Source organism: Macaca thibetana, chromosome 15 (assembly GCF_024542745.1).
Source record: "Macaca thibetana thibetana isolate TM-01 chromosome 15, ASM2454274v1, whole genome shotgun sequence".
In the NCBI taxonomy this organism is placed as follows: Eukaryota; Metazoa; Chordata; class Mammalia; order Primates; family Cercopithecidae; genus Macaca; species Macaca thibetana.
Genome location: NC_065592.1, coordinates 99,828,055 through 99,852,572, shown reverse-complemented (window position 1 = coordinate 99,852,572; position 24,518 = coordinate 99,828,055). Strand labels below are relative to the sequence as shown.

Here is a 24,518-nt window from a genome sequence, read left to right as displayed (position 1 = left end):
CAGGCTGGGGCAGAAACTGCTGTCTTTTATTCACAGAATAAACTTCTTTAATGCTCTTTGTTATTTATTTATTTAAAATGGTTGCTTTATAAACATCGCAAATGTCATAATTGTTAACAATTTATCAAACTGTAGTTAACTGGTGCAGTTTGCTGAGTGTATTTTATAAAGGAAAAGAAAGGAAATGCCAAAACCCTGGTAAAATTGATTTGTTGCAGCCCAGGAGAACTAAGATATGGTTCTCAGACACTTAAATCAGGCAAACAAAAACAGGTAAAGAGTCCTGCAGTTCCCAGTTGAAGCACTTCAGTAGAAATACGCCCAAGGGGTTCACCTTGCCTACTGCCTAGACAGAGCCAATTTCTCAAGACAGGGGAATGGCAATAGAGAAAGAGTAAATCACACAGAGCTGGCTGTGTGGGAGACCAGAGCTGTATTATCACTCAAATTAGTCTCCCCGAAGAGCATTTGAGGAGCTTTTTTTTTTTTTTTTTTTTTTTTCTGAGACGGAGTCTCGCTCTGTCACCCAGGCTGGAGTGCAGTGGCCGGATCTCAGCTCACTGCAAGCTCCGCCTCCCGGGTTCACGCCATTCTCCTGCCTCAGCCTCCCGAGTAGCTGGGACTACAGGTGCCCGCCACCACACCTAGCTAATTTTTTTTTTTCTGTATTTTTAGTAGAGATGGGGTTTCACCATGTTAGCCAGGGATGGTCTTTATCTCCTGACTTCGTGATCCACCCACCTTGGCCTCCCAAAGTGCTGGGATTACAGGCGTGAGCCACCACGCCTGACAGGGGAGCATAGTTTTTAACCACAACTTGGTGGGTGCGGGGAGGCCAATGAGCCAGGACTGCTAATTGGTCAGAGAAGAAATCACAGGGAGTCGAAGCTGTCTTCTTGTGCTGAGTCAGTTCCTGGGTGGGGGTCACAAGGTCATATGAGATAGTTTATCAATCTGGGTGGTGCCAACTGATCCGTTAAGTGCAGGGCCTGCAAAATATCTCACGCACTGATCTTAGGAACAGGTTAGGGAGGGTCAGAATCTTGTAGCCTCTGGCTGCATGACCCCTAAACGGTAATTTCTAATCTTGTGACTAATGTCAGTCCTGCAAAGGCAGTAGTCCCCAGGCAAGGAGGAGGTCTACTTTGGGATAGGGCTGTTATCGTCTTTGTTTTAAACTATAAACTAAGTTTCTCCCAAAGTTAACTTCGGCCTACACCCGAGAATGAACAAGGACAACTTGGAGGTTAGAAGCAAGATGGAATCAATTAAGTTAGATCTCTTTCGCTGTCTCAGTCATAATTTTGCAAAGGTGGTTTCAGTCTTTGTACTCAAGAGAATCCACAACATGTGGTGCTATAATGGAGAGGCTTACGCTCTTCGGATTCAAAGTTGGAAGGCTTTGGTCATTTAATTTTAATCAAACTAGTGCTTTTCAGCCACAGTATCTTCACTCTGGCATAAGCAGTCTTCTTACAATGTATTTTTAATAGCCTCACATTCAATTTTAAGACAAAGCAATTTTAATACTAGGTGCATGCCACATGCCCTTGCTGCAAACTGCTTCTCTTGACAAGTTAGGAAGTAGATCAAGGAGGTGTGGTTAAGGCTGTATCACTGAATAGTGCTGTTAAGTACTACACAATTTATTTTGTCATGTTGCAGCCTCCTGTTTCCAATTTTTAGTGACTGCCGCTAGGAAATCTGAAACCAAAAATGACAACATTATTAGGTTTGTTTTGTTTTGGACTATGATTTAGTAGCAATTGAGGTTCCTGATTTTAACCCCTTGGCAGCAAGACCCAAGCTCCCTCATTTGCACGTTAACACCTAAGTGTCAAGGGGTTAAATAACCAGGACGAAAGAGACTGCACTTGTAGCATTTGGCAGAACTGAAAGGAAAGGAAGTTGTGCTGTGCATTGAAGGGGTCGTGGGCAACAGAAAGACGACACCAGGAAAAGATGCAATGTCACATGACGTTTTCATAGTCTTGTGCGTACCCTGCATCGTCACCACCACAATCTAGCAGTTCATTTATCATGGTGGCTTTTAATCTCCCTGCAGGAACCACACCTTTGTTCTTCTTTTTGGCTTGGCTTGGCTTTGCTTGCTTCTGTTTTTCACTTCAAAGCACAATGTATCGGGAACCTTTTTCAAGTCATCAGTATCTCCAACTAAGACTTCCAAAAATTTGGCATAATATAGTGACTTTTTATTTTGTGTAATTTTATCTTTTAGTAACTTTCCAAACTCTGTAAGGTCATCCCTTGAAGATGGGTTTATAGCATCCGTTCCACATACAGTAGTCTTTACACCAAAAGTTGCCTTTGCTAATTCCATGTCTGACTCGTCCTGTGATTTCTCCAGCTGCGGTTTATCTGCTAATTGTTCCTCTGGTGTTAGCACCTGGAGTTCTTCAGGTTCTTCTAACCCCTTTATAATTTCTTCCTGCCCTTTCTTCTGTTGCCGTTCTTTCTCTTTTATCTTCTCTGCTAGTTTTTTCTTTCCTAAAATGTTTACTTCTGCTTCCTCTTTTTTCTTTTTCCTGTCATCACCATCATCCCAGTTATCCTAGACATCCTCATCCTCGTCCTCTTCCTCGCCTTTGCCGCGGTCCCCCACCTCCTTCACGGGGCTTCCACGGAGAATTTTTCTGCACCCCAGGAGTCAGAGTTCCTCTGCTGCTGCCAGAATTAAAAAACAAGCAAACGAACAACAAAACAAAAATAATTTTTTCTCTCTCAAGGAGTCTGGTCTTCTGAAAGTCAAAAATTTTTTTAGCTGTTTAGAATATTATCTCTGCTGCAATTTTCCTTTAACATTATATTATGTAAATTTTCAAACATACAACAAAGTTGAAAGAATTTTTACAGTGAATACCATATATCTATCTCTAAGATTTTGTCATTAACACTTTAATATTTGTTTTAATTCACATCTATATATCTATTTTTGCCTCTATCTGTCCATTAGTTCATGTTATTTTTCACGTGCTTTCAAGAAATTTGCGGGGGCGGAGCAAGATGGCCGAATAGGAACAGCTCCAGTCTCCAACTCCCAGCGCGAGCGACACAGAAGACCGGTGATTTCTGCATTTTCAACTGAGGTACTGGGTTCATCTCACTGGGGAGTGCCGGACGATCGGTGCTGGTCAGCTGCTGCAGCCCGACCAGCGAGAGCTGAAGCAGGGCGAGGCATTGCCTCACCTGGGAAGCGCAAGGGGGAAGGGAATCCCTTTTCCTAGCCAGGGGAACTGAGACACACAACACCTGGAAAATCGGGTAACTCCCACCCCAATACTGCGCTTTAAGCAAACAGGCACACCAGGAGATCATATCCCACACCTGGCCGGGAGGGTCCCACGCCCACGGAGCCTCCCTCATTGCTAGCACAGCAGTCTGTGATCTACCGGCAAGGCAGCAGCGAGGCTGGGGGAGGGGCGCCCACCATTGCTGAGGCTTAAGTAGGTAAACAAAGCTGCTGGGAAGCTCGAACTGGGTGGAGCTCACAGCAGCTCAAGGAAACCTGCCTGTCTCTGTAGACTCCACCTCTGGGGACAGGGCACAGTAAAACAATAACAAACACAGCAGAAGCCTCTGCAGACGCAAACGACTCTGTCTGACAGCTTTGAAGAGAGCAGTGGATCTCCCAACACGGAGGTTGAGATCTGAGAAGGGACAGACTCCCTGCTCAAGTGGGTCCCTGACCCCTGAGTAGCCTAACTGGGAGACATCCCCCACTAGGGGCAGTCTGACACCCCACACCTCACAGGGTGGAGTACACCCCTGAGAGGAAGCTTCCAAAGCAAGAATCAGACAGGTACACTCGCGTTCAGAAATATTCTATCTTCTGCAGCCTCTGCTGCTGATACCCAGGCAAACAGGGTCTGGAGTGGACCTCAAGCAATCTCCAACAGACCTACAGCTGAGGGTCCTGACTGTTAGAAGGAAAACTATCAAACAGGAAGGACACCTACACCAAAACCCCATCAGTACCTCACCATCATCAAAGACCAGAGGCAGATAAAACCACAAAGATGGGGAAAAAGCAGGGCAGAAAAGCTGGAAATTCAAAAAATAAGAGTGCATCTCCCCCGGCAAAGGAGCGCAGCTCATCGCCAGCAACGGATCAAAGCTGGACGGAGAATGACTTTGACGAGATGAGAGAAGAAGGCTTCAGTCCATCAAATTTCTCAGAGCTAAAGGAGGAATTACGTACCCAGCGTAAAGAAACTAAAAATCTTGAAAAAAAAGTGGAAGAATTGATGGCTAGAGTAATTAATGCAGAGAAGGTCATAAACGAAATGAAAGAGATGAAAACCATGACACGAGAAATACGTGACAAATGCACAAGCTTCAGTAACCGACTCGATCAACTGGAAGAAAGAGTATCAGCGATTGAGGATCAAATGAATGAAATGAAGCGAGAAGAGAAACCAAAAGAAAAAAGAAGAAAAAGAAATGAACAAAGCCTGCAAGAAGTATGGGATTATGTAAAAAGACCAAATCTACGTCTGATTGGGGTGCCTGAAAGTGAGGGGGAAAATGGAACCAAGTTGGAAAACACTCTTCAGGATATCATCCAGGAGAATTTCCCCAACCTAGTAGGGCAGGCCAACATTCAAATCCAGGAAATACAGAGAACGCCACAAAGATACTCCTCGAGAAGAGCAACTCCAAGACACATAATTGCCAGATTCACCAAAGTTGAAATGAAGGAAAAAATCTTAAGGGCAGCCAGAGAGAAAGGTGGGGTTACCCACAAAGGGAAGCCCATCAGACTAACAGCAGATCTCTCGGCAGAAACTCTACAAGCCAGAAGAGAGTGGGGGCCAATATTCAACATTCTTAAAGAAAAGAATTTTAAACCCAGAATTTCATATCCAGCCAAACTAAGTTTCATAAGTGAAGGAGAAATAAAATCCTTTACAGATAAGCAAATGCTTAGAGATTTTGTCACCACTAGGCCTGCCTTACAAGAGACCCTGAAGGAAGCACTAAACATGGAAAGGAACAACCGGTACCAGCCATTGCAAAAACATGCCAAAATGTAAAGACCATCGAGGCTAGGAAGAAACTGCATCAACTAACGAGCAAAATAACCAGTTAATATCATAATGGCAGGCTCAAGTTCACACATAACAATCTTAACCTTAAATGTAAATGGACTAAATGCTCCAATTAAAAGACACAGACTGGCAAACTGGATAAAGAGTCAAGACCCATCAGTCTGCTGTATTCAGGAGACCCATCTCACACGCAGAGACATACATAGGCTCAAAATAAAGGGATGGAGGAAGATTTACCAAGCAAATGGAGAACAAAAAAAAGCGGGGGTTGCAATACTAGTCTCTGATAAAACAGACTTTAAACCATCAAAGATCAAAAGAGACAAAGAAGGCCATTACATAATGGTAAAGGGATCAATTCAACAGGAAGAGCTAACTATCCTAAATATATATGCACCCAATACAGGAGCACCCAGATTCATCAAGCAAGTCCTTACAGACTTACAAAGAGACTTAGACTCCCATACAATAATAATGGGAGACTTCAACACTCCACTGTCAACATTAGACAGATCAACGAGACAGAAAGTTAACAAGGATATCCAGGAATTGAACTCATCTCTGCAGCAAGCAGACCTAATAGACATCTATAGAACTCTCCACCCCAAATCAACAGAATATACGTTCTTCTCAGCACCACATCGTACTTACTCCAAAATCGACCACGTAATTGGAAGTAAAGCACTCCTCAGCAAATGTACAAGAACAGAAATTATAACAAACTGTCCCTCAGACCACAGTGCAATCAAACTAGAACTCAGGACTAAGAAACTCAATCAAAACCGCTCAACTACATGGAAACTGAACAACCTGCTCCTGAATGACTACTGGGTACATAACGAAATGAAGGCAGAAATAAAGATGTTCTTTGAAACCAATGAGAACAAAGATACAACATACCAGAATCTCTGGGACACATGTAAAGCAGTGTGTAGAGGGAAATTTATAGCACTAAATGCCCACAAGAGAAAGCAGGAAAGATCTAAAATTGACACTCTAACATCACAATTAAAAGAACTAGAGAAGCAAGAGCAAACACATTCGAAAGCTAGCAGAAGGCAAGAAATAACTAAGATCAGAGCAGAACTGAAGGAGATAGAGACACAAAAAACCCTCCAAAAAATCAATGAATCCAGGAGTTGGTTTTTTGAAAAGATCAACAAAATTGACAGACCACTAGCAAGACTAATAAAGAAGAAAAGAGAGAAGAATCAAATCGACGCAATTAAAAATGATAAAGGGGATATCACCACCGACCCCACAGAAATACAAACTACCATCAGAGAATACTATAAACACCTCTACGCAAATAAACTGGAAAATCTAGAAGAAATGGATAATTTCCTGGACACTTACACTCTTCCAAGACTAAACCAGGAAGAAGTTGAATCCCTGAATAGACCAATAGCAGGCTCTGAAATTGAGGCAATAATTAATAGCCTACCAACCAAAAAAAGTCCAGGACCAGATGGATTCACAGCTGAATTCTACCAGAGGTACAAGGAGGAGTTGGTACCATTCCTTCTGAAACTATTCCAATCAATAGAAAAAGAGGGAATCCTCCCTAACTCATTTTATGAGGCCAACATCATCCTGATACCAAAACCTGGCAGAGACACAACAAAAAAAGAGAATTTTAGACCAATATCCCTGATGAACATCGATGCAAAAATCCTCAATAAAATACTGGCAAACCGGATTCAGCAACACATCAAAAAGCTTATCCACCATGATCAAGTGGGCTTCATCCCTGGGATGCAAGGCTGGTTCAACATTCGCAAATCAATAAACATAATCCAGCATATAAACAGAACCAAAGACAAGAACCACATGATTATCTCAATAGATGCAGAAAAGGCTTTTGACAAAATTCAACAGCCCTTCATGCTAAAAACGCTCAATAAATTCGGTATTGATGGAACGTACCTCAAAATAATAAGAGCTATTTATGACAAACCCACAGCCAATATCATACTGAATGGGCAAAAACTGGAAAAATTCCCTTGAAAACTGGCACAAGACAGGGATGCCCTCTCTCACCACTCCTATTCAACATAGTGTTGGAAGTTCTGGCTAGGGCAATTAGGCAAGAGAAAGAAATCAAGGGTATTCAGTTAGGAAAAGAAGAAGTCAAATTGTCCCTGTTTGCAGATGACATGATTGTATATTTAGAAAACCCCATTGTCTCAGCCCAAAATCTCCTTAAGCTGATAAGCAACTTCAGCAAAGTCTCAGGATACAAAATTAATGTGCAAAAATCACAAGCATTCTTATACACCAGTAACAGACAAACAGAGAGCCAAATCAGGAATGAACTTCCATTCACAATTGCTTCAAAGAGAATAAAATACCTAGGAATCCAACTTACAGGGGATGTAAAGGACCTCTTCAAGGAGAACTACAAACCACTGCTCAGTGAAATAAAAGAGGACACAAACAAATGGAAGAACATACCATGCTCATGGATAGGAAGAATCAATATCGTGAAAATGGCCATACTGCCCAAGGTAATTTATAGATTCAATGCCATCCCCATCAAGCTACCAATGAGTTTCTTCACAGAATTGGAAAAAACTGCTTTAAAGTTCATATGGAACCAAAAAAGAGCCCGCATCTCCAAGACAATCCTAAGTCAAAAGAACAAAGCTGGAGGCATCACGCTACCTGACTTCAAACTATACTACAAGGCTACAGTAACCAAAACAGCATGGTACTGGTACCAAAACAGAGATATAGACCAATGGAACAGAACAGAGTCCTCAGAAATAATACCACACATCTACAGCCATCTGATCTTTGACAAACCTGAGAGAAACAAGAAATGGGGAAAGGATTCCCTATTTAATAAATGGTGCTGGGAAAATTGGCTAGCCATAAGTAGAAAGCTGAAACTGGATCCTTTCCTTACTCCTTATACGAAAATTAATTCAAGATGGATTAGAGACTTAAATGTTAGACCTAATACCATAAAAATCCTAGAGGAAAACCTAGGTAGTACCATTCAGGACATAGGCATGGGCAAAGACTTCATGTCTAAAACACCAAAAGCAACAGCAGCAAAAGCCAAAATTGACAAATGGGATCTAATTAAAGAGCTTCTGCACAGCAAAAGAAACTACCATCAGAGTGAACAAGCAACCTACAGAATGGGAGAAAATTTTTGCAATCTACTCATCTGACAAAGGGCTAATATCCAGAACCTACAAAGAACTCAAACAAATTTACAAGAAAAAAACAAACAACCCCATCAAAAAGTGGGCAAAAGATATGAACAGACATTTCTCAAAAGAAGACATTCATACAGCCAACAGACACATGAAAAAATGCTCATCATCACTGGCCATCAGAGAAATGCAAATCAAAACCACAATGAGATACCATCTCACACCAGTTAGAATGGCGATCATTAAAAAGTCAGGAAACAACAGGTGCTGGAGAGGATGTGGAGAAATAGGAACGCTTTTACACTGTTGGTGGGATTGTAAACTAGTTCAACCATTATGGAAAACAGTATGGCGATTCCTCAAGGATCTAGAACTAGATGTACCATATGACCCAGCCATCCCATTACTGGGTATATACCCAAAGGATTATAAATTATGCTGCTATAAAGACACATGCACATGTATGTTTATTGCAGCACGATTCACAATAGCAAAGACTTGGAATCAACCCAAATGTCCATCAGTGACAGATTGGATTAAGAAAATGTGGCACATATACACCATGGAATACTATGCAGCCATCAAAAAGGATGAGTTTGTGTCCTTTGTAGGGACATGGATGCAGCTGGAAACCATCATTCTTAGCAAACTATCACAAGAACAGAAAACCAAACACCGCATGTTCTCACTCATAGGTGGGAACTGAACAATGAGATCACTTGGACTCAGGAAGGGGAACATCACACACCGGGGCCTATCATGGGGAGGGGGGAGGGGGGAGGGATTGCATTGGGAGTTATACCTGATGTAAATGACGAGTTGATGGGTGCAGCACACCAACATGGCACAAGTATACATATGTAACAAACCTGCACGTTATGCACATGTACCCTACAACTTAAAGTATAATAATAATAAATAAATTAAAAAAAAAAAAAGAAAAGAAATTTGCAGGTAGTGCTTCCTCCTAAATACTTTAGCATGCATATTATTAACAAGGGTTTAATAGTTGTTTTAAAATCCTAGTTTTACTATACAATTTACATTGATTGAAATGCACAAATCTGAGGTGTATGTTCTTTGAGTTTTGACAATTGCATATACCAGTATGACCCAAATCCCTATCAAGATATACATTACTATTATTCCAGAAAGTTCTCTCATGCCCCTTTCCTGTCTAGAGCACTGCTATAATTTCTTTTTTGTAGTATCTCGTATTTTTAATGCACAATTCTATGAAATTAGAGCAATTTGTAAAAAATTAGATATTCTTTGTTTCTTTTTAGAATTAATAACCATAATTTTTAACAGCTAAGTTTGGTTCTTATCAAAATTGGGTGGAAAGAACAGGAAGTTCCATGTGCCTCTTCTCCAAACCCCTACAGCCTCCCCTCCCCCACCACTATCAACATATGCACCAGAGTAGTCCATTTCCTACAGTCCAAGAACCTACAGTGACTTGCCATTATCATCCAAAGTTCATAATAAACACTAGGATTCACTCTTGGTGTTGTGCGTTCTATGGGTTTTGACAAATATACGAGGACACGTATTCACCGGTATAGTATCACACAGAATAGTTTCATTGACCTAAAAATCCTGTGTGCTCCCTATTCACCCCTTCCTACTTCCTAATCTCTCGCAACGACTGATGATTTCGCTGTTTCCATAGTTTTGCTTTTTCCAGGAAGATATATAGTTGGAATACAGTATGTAGCCTGGATTCTTTCGTTAGTAATACACATTTAAGTTCCCTTCATATCTTTTCATGACTTGAGAACTCATTTCTTTTTAGTGCTGAATAATATTTCATTGGCTGGCTTTACTACATTTATTTATTCATTCACCTACTGAAGGACTTCTTGATTACTTCCAAGTTTGGGCAATTATGAATACAGCTGTTATAAATGTTAGTGTGCAGATTGTGGAGTCCTAATTGGGGAGGGGTAGTCAGGCTGGCAGGATGGAGGGAAAGCAAAAAAAGAAAGCAGATAAGCAATGAGTTTGCCTTTCTTCATGGTCCAGGACACACAGTTCTCCTGCACAAATAACTTACAATCTTCCTGCATCCAGCTATCAGCAGACCCTTGGCTGATAGAAAAATGCAAATAAGCTCACTGCAATTTTGGCATTATCAGTACTGCACAAAGCCCACTTCAGCACCCAGCACAAACACCATTCCATAAAATCCGCAGTAAGCTTTTTTCTCCTGGCCGTCAGCTCCTCTCTTGCTGACCTGCCTGTTGCGCCCTTGCAACATATTTTCCTACTTTCTTTAATAAATCTGCCTTTCTTTACCTACAATTGCCTTGGTAAATTCTTTTACCACCTGTGCAATGGCCCAGATAGTCACCACTCACCATGATACAGGTTTTTGTGTGGACACAGTTTTCAATTCAGCTGGGTAAATACTAATGAGTGGCATTGCTGGATTGTGTGGTAAGAATATGTTAAGATTTATGTTTTTAAAAACTGCCAAACTGTCTTCCAAAAAGATTGTACCATTTTGCATTCCCACCAGCGATAAATGAGACTTTCTTTCCTCCATATCCTCACCAATATTTGGCGTTGTTGGTGTTTTGGATTTTGGCCATCATGGTATGTGTGTAGTGGTATCTCATTGTTTTCATTGGCATTTCCATGATGAAATATGACATGGAGTATGCAAATCTATGCCACCCATAGATTTGGTAAAGTGTCTGTTTAAGTCAATTGTCCATTATATAATTGGGTTGTTCTTATGGCTGAATTTTGAGAGCTCTTTTTATATTTTCTTTTTTTTTTTTTGAGATGGAGTTTCACTCTTGTTGCCCAGGCTGGAATGCAGTGGCACTGTCTCGGCTCACTGCAACCTCCACCTCCTGAGTTCAAGCTATTCTCCTGCCAGTGTTTTATAGTAACAAAAAACCAAAACAGTCTGTTCGCTGCATTTCCAGTGGCTCCTTTACCTGAAAATCTACCTCTTGACCAGCTTTATCTCCCAACACCTGGACCTAGTGACTTTTACTGGGTTAACTGTTAACTACAGGGTCTTTTCTCAGGGTTGCTGAGGTGCTAGTCTCTGCTAAGATGCTCACCTCTTCATCTTTCCTTATTGACTAGCTGCTCTAGCCATCTGCTTTAACTTCTTTTTGGAAGCCCTCCCTTATCACCTCACTCTCCCTAACAGTTCAGCTCCTTGAGGTCAGGGTCTGTCTCTTCCACAGTGGTGATGACCAGCACGCAGTGGGTGTTGTATATAAATTCTAGTTGTATCAAATATAAGCCCCAACCTGCACGAGGGATTTAGCCTGGGAACCTCCCCAAATCTTCTTGCTACGCCTGGTGACTTTTATTACAATACCCAAAGAATTTCATAGATGCCACATTTGTCATTTTAGGTGAAAAAGTTTGAAATTTTAGCAACTACTCGGGAAGGGCACATGGGAGTCCAGCATGGCACGTGGTCCAATCGAGATGGACTGGGACAGAGCCTTCCGGAGGCTTTGTGAGCTGAGACTCCATTGTGCACCTGGTTACCTTCCTCTGTGATATGGAGTCTATTCATTAGACATTCTCATTTGTTCTTTATATTTCCTTCGGTTGGAACAAGAGACTTCCGAAAACACACAGGTGATGGAAGTATGGGTTGTTTAGCTAGTACAATGTGGGAAGGTTTTCTATTTTAAAAAAAAAAAGTAGATCAGGTATTTTCAGGTAGCTTACTCTAAATGGGGCAACAGGTGATCCTTTCTAGCCTCTCACCTGTCTTTTACTTTCTGAGGCCAGAGTACCATTTCTGAACCCCAGCCTCAAACCCTGAAGTTTATTCCTCATCCCTTGAGGACCCAAACACAAACAGCCTTGCCAATGCACTAGTTCCTAACCCACCTCGACTGCAAAGTGTCCACAGGGCCTTCACCAGCAGTGGTGGAAGATGCTCCAGAAACAGGCTGAGACCTTTGTCCTGTAACTTGACTGAGACGCAACCACCTTGGGTGAAATATACACGATCACTAAGGTCCTTTTCTAGTATTAAAATTATATATATGTACGTTCACTTTTCTAAAAAGTGAATTTTTATCTTTATTCAAACAATTTTCCTTTGTCCTCATAGATCCATTTTCAAGTTTTGCTGCAATCAAGGATTGGGTCAGACACAGCCACTGGGCAGCTGACATGAGATCTGCACGTTTTTAAGTAGAAGACCCAAAAGGCCACCTACTCTTCCTCGTAGTGAGCCACTGGCACAGCAGGTATGGCTTAGAGCCCAATTACGTTCTTTATTACACAAAAATTCAGTGCATCAAAAATAGAAGCCCCACCACTACATTTGAAATTAAAATTTTATTTAAACAGGTAAAAATTTATACATCCTTTTAAAAACAAAAATGCAAAGTCAGTAAGTGAATCAATAATATAAACCTATTTATAGCAGTAATTAAAATAGAGGTAACATTTACCAGTGTGAAAATATCACAGAATTCAAATCACACTTGGATCTTCAATGATTCGAGTGTGTATCCGACACAGCAGGGGCTGGTAGACTGAAGATGAATTCCTCCCATGCATGCGCCAACCCCAGTCAAGTCCTTCCTCATCACTGTCCACCAGCTCACACAGTGGGGTAGCTGGCTGCTGAGGCAATTCCACAATGGTTTCTCCGGTCCTTGGCCATCTTTATGTAGCCACCCATGCCCCATTCTTCACCCCAGCTGAAAAAAGAGCAGGTTTTCCATTTCAGAGAAAGAATCAAGCCCAAAGGGTTGCTAACAGGAACACCCAACTTAAACACTGTGCCAGAGGCCACAGACTTAACAGAAAGAATCAGGAGAGGCAATGTTCCTGTTTATCCTTAAAATTCTTGAGTCTGGGCTGGGCACGGTGGCTCAAGCCTGTAATCCCAGCACTTTGGGAGGCCGAGACGGGCGGATCACTGGGTCAGGAGATCGAGACTATCCCGGCTAACACAGTGAAACCCTGTCTCTACTAAAAACTACAAAAAACTAGCCGGGTGAGGTGGCGGCGCCTATAGCCCCAGCGACTCGGGAGGCTGAGGCAGGAGAATGGCATGAACCTGGGAGGCAGAGCTTGCAGTGAGCTGAGATCCGGCCACTGCACTCCAGCCTGGGGGACAGAGCGAGACTCCGTCTCAAAAAAAAAAAAAAAAAATTCTTGAGTCTGAACCTGGACATAAGTTCCATCCCAGCCTCAAAACTGCGACCTTTCACAGAACTGCAGATCAGAGACAGGAAAATAATAGGATGTCTTTGCAGCCAGATATGCCTCAGAATTTAAAAGATGTTCAGATTTAGACACACGTTTATACAATGGAACAAATACTATATTAATACTCCCAAGATGTTTGTGACAGTATCTTACTTTTATAATCAAACATTAATATTACATGTTCAACTTAGACTTCTGGGGATTTCAGAAGTATGCCTAAGGGCATGTGGAACTGTATCCAAACACTGTTTGCAAATAAGTATTCTCTTTTGAATTTCAAATATAACTATTTCTGGCAATTTATACCTGTTCTTCACCAGCCAATATTTACTGTTGTCTGATTCTGTGCTTTCAAATCCATAGCCAACCACCAGCACACCATGATCCATGTCTTCACTGCTACAGTCTGGCTCAAAATAAATGCCTGGGATAGCAAAACGAAGGCGGGGGTGAGAAGTTCCAGAAGACACACGACAGTAACCCACCTGTCACCCACAGGGAATGAGGCATCTCTGAATTCAGTGGAGTGACACACATTCCAGATAGTACTTAACAACAATAAGATCTATTGTTAGCAAGGCTAGGGATTTAAGCTCTCATTTACAACTAGCAGAAATAGAAATCAGCATAAACCCTTCATTAAAAAAAAAAAATTCTCCTAGAGGAATAAAAGACCACTCTTTGTAAGCTTGCAATTCTACTCTAGGATATCAATCTAAAAAACTAGCACAGAACACCGAAATCCTTGAATCAAAAGGCTCTTTTCAGATTTAATAACAGAAGTAAAAATCTTCAGAAAAATTATAAAAATTCAACAATTACAGAATATTTAAGTATACTAAACTACACAGTAAATGATACAGCTATTTATAAAAAGTTATGAAGTACTTATATTCGTGGACAGATGCTCAACATAAGGTCAAATGGAAACATCAGGCATAAATATTGCATGTACAGAATAAACAACTATGATGCTAAGCACCTAAATATCTACAATGAACTTTACAAACTAGAGTCTATCATTCTCGTATGTCATGATACTCTTTTTCTGCATCAATTTCTACAAAGAAAAAAATGCTTACCTTCTTTATAGAACATGAAGGACTCATGACCTGCATCAATAGCAACAGAAATGGGCCCCACAGTTGCAACTGCCTTCATCAGGGCCTTCTCCTGCTTAGGGATGTCCACAAAGCCGGTGTCATTAGCAACAGAATACTCGGGATTGTACTTACAGGATTCTTCCTTTTAAAGGTAAAGGGGAAAAAAAAAGACTTGATGACTGCTGTCCTCCTCCTGGAGAACAAGAGTTAGAACTACAACACTCAGCAGTGTGCGGCTTAGGATTTCCAAGTCACCACTGTTATAAATCATCCCAGGAAGTGAAATGCTATTAGTTAATTTGAAACTGAAAATTGGCTCCAGTCTCTTCAATGAGACCCCTGGGTTTACTTCCATAAGACATTTTTCACAATAGAGAAATGTGTATATGTAGAATGGCTTGTATATTCTTCATGTTACACAGAAGCAAGAACAGCTATATGTTAACCATCTAATCACAGGATTGTGCAAAGGCTAATAATTTACAATGACAGTACTGACAATTTGCAGCTATAGATTCTGCCATCTAATATGTGAACTTTTTTCTTTTTTCTTTTTTTGAGACAGGGTCACACTCTGTCACTCAGACTGGAGAGTGCATTTGCACAACCACCTCCTACACTCAAGCAATCGTCCTACCTCAGCCTAGCTGGGACCACAGACGCACACCACCACAGCCAGCTAACTTTCTTTGTAGTTTTGGTAGAGTCAGGGTTTTACCTTGTTGCCCAGGCTGGTCTCAAACTCCTGAGCTCAAGCCATCTACCCGGCTCAGCCTCCTAAAGTGCTGGGATTATAGGCGTGAGCCACCCCACCCAGCCCTAATACATGAATTCCGAAAAAGGTATCTGTTATCTCTGAAAGTGTTCCACCTCCCAAAAGCTGCGCTGGAATGACGACAAGGAGCTCCACTTACTGTTGCCTCATATGGATAGGATTCCTCAGAGTCCAGGCCTCCATTGTCGGCAACATACTGGAAGGCATAATCCATTAGGCCCCCATTGCAGCCCTCATTGCCTTGAGGCCCAGAGCAGTCTACCAGATTCTGCTCACTCAGTGAGACAAGCTTCCCAGTTTTCCGGAACATCTGTCCTTCAAGAGCACCAGTAGCGCTAAAAGCCCAACAAGAACCACACTGACCCTGAAGAGGGAATAAAAAAAGCTGTCATTCACAAAAAAATAGTAAGACTTTGACAACAGCTCACACATCTGAATACTGTTAAAAAGTGAACCGCACATCGCTTTAAAGTCTACCAAAACAAAGATGTCAATCACTTCTTGGCTTTCCTGGGAAGATGGGAGGTCTGGCCCTGACACTGTCTCACCTGATTCTTCACAGGAGTCACGTAGCCTTTCTCTCTCCAATCCACAGATCTGGGGGCCTCATAAAACAGAGGTTCCTGGAACACTTTCCCCTTCCTGGGTTTACGGTTTTGAAAGCCATTCATCACCTGCCTGAATTCTTCACTGGTCTTCAAGGAAAAGGAAATAAAATGTTGAAAAGCAAGAGATTACTTTAGTAAAGAACTGAGGGGAGGAAGCACAGAGCTCGGCGGTCCACAGCACACTCACCATGTCTCCAAAGGTGTTCATGGCCATTGTGAAGCTGTGTTTCCCTTGGCTGTATTCCTGATTGTGCAGTTCAATCATCTTCATGTTCTTCTCCCACACTGCTCTCCTCCATCCTTCTTCATTCTAGAGGCAAACATGTAACTGATGCTCTTTATTTCTACCTAAAACCCAACTCATGCTCACCAAGTGATTCTGCAGACAGAGACGGAAGAGAAACCATGGCCAGGGAAGGCTTGACACCTCTGGGGATGCTGTTCCCCAAATTGAGACAGAAAAGGGATGAATGCCCATACTGTGCTCATAATCGGTGCCATTAGGTTATTATATTAGGCTACTGGTGAAAGCTGGCCTCTAGAAGCTACTCTCTGTCTAAAACTTCTCAACAGCCAAGACTATTTTTTCTGGGGAAGTTTCAGATACCACTAACCATGCCGTATAATCTGTTGTGCATCGCCTTCCACTTGGTCCACTGTGCCTCTAAACTGTGATTAAATGTTAAAGTAGCTGAGGCAATTCCCAGGCAAAAGGCAGCGAGGATGAATGTAGGATTCATGTTTCAAAACCTAGGAAGGGAAAAGAAATGAGGATCTGATTAGACTGATCCTAAAAAGCAATCTTACTGCCCCTTGAAAAATTAGGGCCACCATCGTAGAATAAAAATATTTAAATTATTCTTCCAAGCATTTACCCAAGGACTGTGGAAGAGGCCAAGGATGTGCCTGGAGAAAAACAGGGCACATGGAGGTGCTGGATGGACCCACCAAAATGAAAAGCAGCCTGGCTAGAGCTGTAAGAGTTTAAACAGTTTATGGGATGATAATTTAGGTTATGAGAAAGGTATGAAAGCACCTTGTGGGTGAGAAGCTTAAGGCAACAACTAGGAAACCAGGAAACAGTTGATCCAGGTTTTGTACCAATGGCAAAAATCCCAGGTTTTGTGCCCAGGCAAAACCTCAATAATGATAAGGTGGGATTCCCAAGTAGTGACAAAGAGATCCCCAAGAATTAGGAGGCCTTCACACATCTTCTTGACTAACAAACAGCTGAAGCTGAGTTACGTTTTCCAACCTCTCCGTTTTTGTTTTTTTGAGATGGAGTCTTGCTCTGCCGCCCAGGCTGGAGTGCAATGGTGCGATCTGAGCTCACGGCAACCTCCGCCTCCCGGGTTCAAGCCATTCTTCCTCAGCCTCTTGACTAGCTGGGACTACAGACGTGTGCCACCTCGCCTGTCTAATTTTGTATTTTTAATAGAGACGGGGTTTCACCATGTTGGCCAGGCTGGTCTCGAACTCCTGACCTCAGGTGATCCGCCCACCTCAGCCTCCCAAAGTGCTGGGATTACAGGCGTGAGCCAGCGTGCCTGCCCCAACCTCTCCTTAAATGAAACCCTTCTGAAATGCTTTCCCAGGAAAAACTGGGAAGGACAGCACACACTGCTCCCTCCTTCACTCACCTGGGCCTGTGCTGCCGACACCCCAAATTGCTCCCCTAAATCAGGGACGGGGTCATATGGCCGCACGCGGGAAGCCAGCGCCCCGCAGCCAGCTGCCAGGGCTCCAGGCGTGGCAAGGCCGGGGACGTGACGCCTGCGCCACACACAGGCTGCAGCGGTCAGAGGATGTTTGCGGTGACGCCAGCAGGAGCACCGCTGTCTGGCGTGCGGGAACTGAGCTTCCCTGTCTGACCGGGCCAGGCCGTGAGTCGGCGCGGCGCGGCCTGGCTGCGGTACCTGTGTCCACCCGGCTCGGAGGCTAGCCTGCCCGCTCAACCAGGGACCCCGCCTGCGTGGTCTCCGCGCTTCCGCGGGGTCCTTAATTGCCCTCCCCCGCTTCCCCACCTTAAGGCCGGCAGAGCTCAGGGCAGACGCTCTCGTTGCCAGGGCTGGTGCACAACTCCTCGACCGCGTCCTCTCTTCCAGTCCCTGTCCGGCCCCAGCTGGGCCTGGCCGGCAGCGCTTTCCTGCTGCGGTCGTAGCTGCGCAGGCGCACTCCACGGATGCCGCTCTTGAGGTTGCGGAGGTCGCGGTTCTGGCCCAGCTTCGCCCGACTCTGCCTCTAAAACCTCGGGTCTGGGCTCCGCCGGCACCGCCCCACCGCCTGGCTGCGCTACGATTGGCTGTGCCGGCAGCTGGGCGGGGCCTCTGGGTACTCTGACCCCTGGCGCGGTTCGTGGCTTGTTTACTGACTGTCCCAGAGCGGGGCGCGCCTGCCTCAGTGGACTTGGGGGAAGCGGAGCTGGTACCCCGAGGCTGCGCAGAGTAGGGTCGGGCGTCTCCCTGGAGCGCTCGAATCAACTAAGTACCCGACTTACTGCACTGGGCAGGTGGCTCCTGAAAAGACGTTTACAGCAAGCCCAGTATGGACTTTCAGCCTAACCTAGCTTTTCCTTAGTCCTGGAATCTTTGGTCCGCATAGCCGAGAGCCAGTGTACTCTAGTCCAGTGGCTCCTGTTTAGTCCACAGCAAAGGTGGGGCCGGGTGGAAGAACGCAGAGCCCGCGGGCAGAAGCCTTATCTCCCACTTAAGGGTGGGTGCAGCTGGGCTTTAGAAGAATCTGGTAGGGAAAGGCGTCCCCAAAACACGAGATGCTATCGTCAAGACCAGACCCTAGGAGGGAGAAGACTGGCTGTGTCTCCAGAGAGCGCGGGCGTTTTGTCAAGCATCCTTTCCAGACTCCTCCATTCAGAGATTCTTCTTTCTCCCACGTCTTTCCCAAAACCAACAGAAAGGAGTTATTTACAGAAACATTTGGTTGACAGGAGAAAAGCAGTTGATAACATTAGAAGCTGCTTTTATTCGCCCACTCTCTAGGTTATGGATTATATCTTCCTTGGTAACCAAGTCGTTCTCTTGAGATTTAAGAAATTTAATGACATTTAATGTCAGGATTTAAGATACAGAGAATGCAGAAATGTTGTAGATAGAGGAAAAATATGTATCTTAATCTCATGTATATATTAATTTATATAATTAAGCATTTAACGAACAAAACCCACAAACATTCTAAACTTTTGTCATTTTATTTTTTTATTACATAAAAACATTCGTCGTAGAAAATACCTTTCGGGGAAAAAATAATTACCTCTGCCTTTTCCCCCATAACCTTTTCGTATGCATATTTTGACTTTGTGAAAAATGAAGTCATTGTGTATTTCTGTTTGTCAGTTGAGTTCTACTGAAGATTAAACTGATAACTCTTTTAGAAGCACAATCACCGATAATTTTTTAAGTGGTAAAATATACCTAACGTAACAAGTACCATTTTAACCAATTTTGAATTCAGAGGCATTGAGTACGTTCACGTTGGGTAACGATTACTACTGTTTATCCCCAGAGCTTGTTTATCTTCCTCAACTGAAACTCTGTATCCATTGAATAATAGTTCCCCATTCCCCTTCTCCTAGCTCAGGTATCCACCATTATATTTCCTGTCTGCAGGAATTTGTTTACTATGTTTGGAGATTATTTCTCTCTCTGTCACTCAGGCTGGAGTGCAGTGGCACGTTCTCAGCTCACTGCAACGTCTGCCTCCTGGGTTCAAGTGATTCTTCTGCCTCAGCCTTCCGAGTAGCTGGGACTACAGGTGTGCGCCACCACGCCTGGCTAATTTTTGTATTTTTAGTAGAGATGGGGTTTCACCATTTTGGCCAGACTGGTCTCAAACTCTTGACCTCATGATTCCCCTGCCTGGGCCTCCTAAAGTGCTGGGATTACAGGTGTGAGCCACCGCGTCCGGCCAATTATTCCTTTTTTTATGCATTACTTCTCCGTAAAATACAATCTAACTGTGTTATCTGTCCTAGTCTCTTTTCTGTCGCTAGTAACAGAGTACCTGGAACTGTGTAATTTATGAGAAACATCATTTATTTCTTGCAGTTTTAGAGGCTGGGAAGTCTGAGGTCCAGGGAGTGTATCTGGTGAAGGCCTTCTTGCTTGTGGGGATTGTTTGCAGAGGCCCAGGGTGGCGCAGGGCACCACAGGGCGAGGGAGTCGAGTGTCCTAGCTCGGGTCTCTCTTCCTCTTCTTTTAAAGCCATCAGTCCTGACTGGGCGCAGTAGAAGCGCACTTGGTCCTTTGCGATTTCCTTACTGGGAAGTGGGAGAGAAACTGCTCAGATGGCCTCCCCCTCCCCAGATTTGAAAGAGAGAGAGCGAGTTGTGAGTGAACGGCTTTGCTCTCCAGCACTTGTTTGGTGAAGAGCCTCAGGGTCTGGACTGTGACCTCCCAGCTCTCAGGAACCCCATTCACCACCAGAAGGGGTGGCATGTTCACCCTGTTATTCAGGAAGGAATTGGAAAACAAACATTCGAGAGTGTGAGGTCAAGAGCTAGAAAACCACAAGCCTCCGGCACCTGAGCCAGGGAAGATGCTGGGAGCACCTGCAGGATACTCCCATATTCTGCCCCCTTGGTACTTGTCAGCCTCTGAGAACTGAAGCCAGACCCTTTCTTTGCTTGAGCAGAAGAGCAGACCAAAGAGCTCATTGACTCAAGGAGCATCATGGCAACGGGGCTGTACTTGGAAGGGAAGAATCCAGGGTGTGATCCACAACCAAGGCCTGAAGAAGTGGGGTCTGTATTGACCTACCAAGGGTGAGTCATGACCCAAGTGCTGGGTCTCTAGCCATGGGTGGTCCTTCCAACCATTTCCCCTCCTGCAGAGGGGCTGGTGTTTTTCTTCATTTCTCATAACCTTCTTGGGAGCACAGGCTTTGGTTTCTGCCTTCCCTGGATCAGGCCTCCCGCAATGCAGTTGCTCTAACAGAAACTATTAGCAATGACACAGTACCACAGAAGCAAGCTCCTTGCGAACAGTGATTACTGACGATATTGTCTTCTAGAGACCATTCTAATGACTAGACAGCCTTGGTGCAGGAGCTGTTGTCGGTCATGAGGAGCATTTCCTTGTCTATGTAGAGGAACTGAAACCTTTATGGCCAGCAAAATTTACCCAAAGCAATCACTGGAATACTCATCACACCATCATGGCCCATTGTATCACTTTTGTTCCCTATATATGTGGTCCCATTTTCAGGACCAGTACTCCCTTATGTGGGGAGCAGGACAGATGCCGTGAGTTACTTATAGTGACTCATTAGTTGGGGGATTTGCTAGTATTTTCATCAAAGTTGAATCTAGTGAAACATTTGATTGAACTGGCTCCCAAATTCAGAATAAACCAACACCACTCAGGAAACCTATTTACAGCAAGAACTCAGGAGTGGGAACGCATCTTCCACTGTCACCTTGATTAACAATAGCTCTGACCTGTGGGAGGACGGTCCTATCTCCTGTAACAAACATAGGGTAGTGATGAGCCAGGTCCTGCTGCTCCTACATTCTCATCACTTAGATAAGCACATGCAAGTGACTGCAAGCCTTCCAGCCTGCATCAGCATCCTCCAGTTCTCCCCTGACCGCTCTCATTCATGTTCCGCACTGATTCAGAGGTCCAGTCCTGAGTATCAAAAAGAAACATTTGTGAGCCTTTCTAGAAATCAATCAATCAATCATTCATGGATTATAGTGAAGTCTTCCCTACTAAACACATCTCCAGAAATTTAGACTCGGTAACTCCCTTCCTGAATGTCTTTCCAAGGCCCCAAGTGACACTGATGTTCCATAGACAATGTCTTACACAGCAAAGTGCTTGTGTGGGTGGAAGGCAGCTGACCTTCCCTGAAATCCTGATTACAGGTTCTGTTTAGAACATGGAGTCTCATTTTGAGAAGCTCTTAGTATTTAGCATTCACAGGAAGTTCACAGGTTCCAGAAAACACTGGACAGCACTCAGGGGAAAAAGAAGGGGCAGAGATGGAGACACTTGGTCAGTGTGGCCAGAGCATCCTGGGGGAAATGCACTGAGGGATGGGGGAAATGCACTGAGGGATGGGGGAAATGCACTGAGGGATGGGGGAAATGCACTGAGGGACGGAGGGGCAAATGCACGCGGGTGATGGGGAGAAGAGCAACACAAATAGCAAAGACACTGTCCAGACAACCTCCCAACTCAGGAGAAGGGACTGAATCCAAGAGGAGAAGAGGAGGGATGAGGCTGGGTGTTGAGGCATGCCCCAAAGTCTATGAAGTCTGTGAAAATCAGACACCTGTAGATTTGATTTTAGTGTCCTGATAGAAAAAGAAAAACAATGCTAGCCATAATTTTTAAAGGCTTTGATATTTTGGGAAATAAGCTTCTCATTTGAGGCTAGATTTAGTTCCTTCCCTCTGAAACATGTTCAATTCATGATTTCTACTTAATTCAGGTTTTCTAGTTTTGTAACAACTTAAGCTGGTTGATCAAGCTTGCAGGCAGGCAGGCAGGCAGGCAGGAAGAAAGGAGGGAAAAGAAGGAAGGAAGAAAGGAAGGAAGGAAAGAATGAAAGAGAAACAGTAAAAGAAAAAAAAAGGAAAGAAGGAAGGAAGAAGACTACAAAAGTCTCGACATGAAGTGTTTCTGCAAGTAAACAAGGAATTCCTTTTGTACCAAGGACTCCAAAGTTGTCTGGACTCCTTAGGTGTCACAAGGCCACTGGCCCTGATGTTTCAGTGAACTGTGAAATAAAGCACTGACCCGCTGCTGTTCCACCGTGATGCCTCCAATCTCTGGGCCTCAAGGGAAGATAGTGTTCGTTCATTCTGCAATTACTTATTTAGGATGTACTTGTTGGGTGAGTGGTGAGCGTGATGGTTGACAGGCAGACACAGACAATAATCAAGTACACAAGTAAAGAGTAATTAAGGCCACTTATTTTGGAATTAAATAATTTGGGGCTCAAATCGTAGTTCAGTTTTTTGACAACCATATCACTTTGGGCAAGACACTTAAATGTGTGGAGCCTCCACTTCCTCACCTGTAAAGGGGAATTAAAAATGTGGGTATTGAGAGGATTGAAGCAGATAGGTTAGGTAGTGCTTAGAAAGTAGTCCCAAGCACACAGCTACTATTCTTCTTACAAATGTTTTGGAAGGTTAGAGTGCCCCTGAATCATTGAAACACTCTTATGGGAGCCATACCTTAACACACATTACTGAAGATTTTAGATAGAATTGTCAAAAAACACAGAAAAGTAATGAAGAATGTGACAAGCCCTTGAGACCTGGGGAAGGCCAGTCAACTGAAGTCTTAGGACAGAGCAAAGAGGGATGGATTAGGGATATGGTACCATAAGCATGACCTGGAGCTGTGCCAATGCCCTATCTCTGGCGAGCTCTTTTCCATGGTTCGATGTAGGGTGAAGGAGCTCCTGGGTCCTTGGGGTTTCTCAGCCAAAACAGCTTCCATCATCATTGCTTTCTCCTCTGTTGTTTCTTGGTTGTTGAGCCCCAAAATGTGTGATGCCTTGAAAGAGGTTAAAGGTGGGCATCATCTCTCCCTAGAATACAAGCTTAATCGGCAGTGGCCCATCTGGAAGGCTTGTGTTTTTCTCCTTCTTCTCGTGCATATTCTCAGGAACATAATAAGCACATCAAGAAACGACTTTCTTGATTTCTAGCAAGAAAAATCACGACTTCCTTGACTTTTAGTGGATCGACCATTGTTGTGTTGTCCTGGAAAAACAGATGTGGAGCAGACAGGAGTGAACATTTGCCTTCAAGCTTCAGTCTCTATGTCCTGGCCTGTTCATAATTTGATGAAAAAGCCATTGATTTGTTTAAAAATGTAGAATATGTGAATGTTTAATTACCAGATAGAGCAAATAACCCACCAGCTCTCTGGCTTGTAAACAATAATGGCCCACATCCCCCCCACCTTGTTCCTAGAGCACTAAGCCTGTCAGTGAGGTGGCTTGGTTTGGAAGTTTCCCTTTGAAATTTCCAATGAATAACTTATTGGTGGCTGTTTTCAAGGATTCTCAGAGGACCTTAGCCTTTGTCCTTCCAGCAGTTTCATCTGTTATTTTTCAGTAATTTTTTAGGTGAAAAACAAATGGAACAAGTAATCACTATGAAAAACATAGAAAATACAGATAAGCAAGGCAAAAATACCCAAAGACTCACCCAAAATCCCACTGTCCTTGTTGGCCTTGTGAAACCAGTGGTCAACTGGGAACACACTGCTCACTTACATGCCAAGCACAGCATTCGCCTTGTCATGTATTATGGCATTTGATCATCAGGATAGCCCTCATCCCCATTTAACAGATGTGTACAGTGAGGTTAGAGAGGTTATGGAGCTTGCCTAAGGGCACAGGGCTAGTCAGTGAGGAAGCCAGGATTTGATCTCAGGAGGTGGAACTCCAACAAATGGGAATGCAGTGATGTAGGGGTGTATGGAACCTGGTACTGAGGGCGGGCAGTCATTAGGAGAATTGCAGGAGGACCACAGGGAACAGTTTATGCTAAACCTGACCTTCTCTGCAGTTCACAGGAGCAGCAACCAAGACACCACACCCCTCCCAAGGGC

At 43.7% G+C, this 24,518-nt stretch overlaps 1 protein-coding gene and 1 pseudogene across 1 annotated transcript; both read right to left on the bottom strand.

Annotated features, from left to right (window-relative positions):
- Positions 1–1,225: 1,225 nt before the first annotated feature.
- Positions 1,226–12,784, bottom strand: LOC126937330 (eukaryotic translation initiation factor 3 subunit J-like; annotated as a pseudogene).
- Positions 12,541–18,735, bottom strand: CTSL (cathepsin L). Its single transcript, XM_050760958.1, has 8 exons — positions 17,952–18,735; positions 16,542–16,677; positions 16,115–16,237; positions 15,868–16,014; positions 15,459–15,683; positions 14,524–14,686; positions 13,748–13,865; positions 12,541–12,927 (listed from the first exon to the last, which is right to left on the bottom strand). The coding sequence occupies exons 2-8, from the start codon at positions 16,665–16,667 to the stop codon at positions 12,828–12,830; spliced, it is 1,002 nt and encodes a 333-aa protein (XP_050616915.1). The 5' UTR covers positions 16,668–16,677; positions 17,952–18,735; the 3' UTR covers positions 12,541–12,827.
- Positions 18,736–24,518: the final 5,783 nt, after the last annotated feature.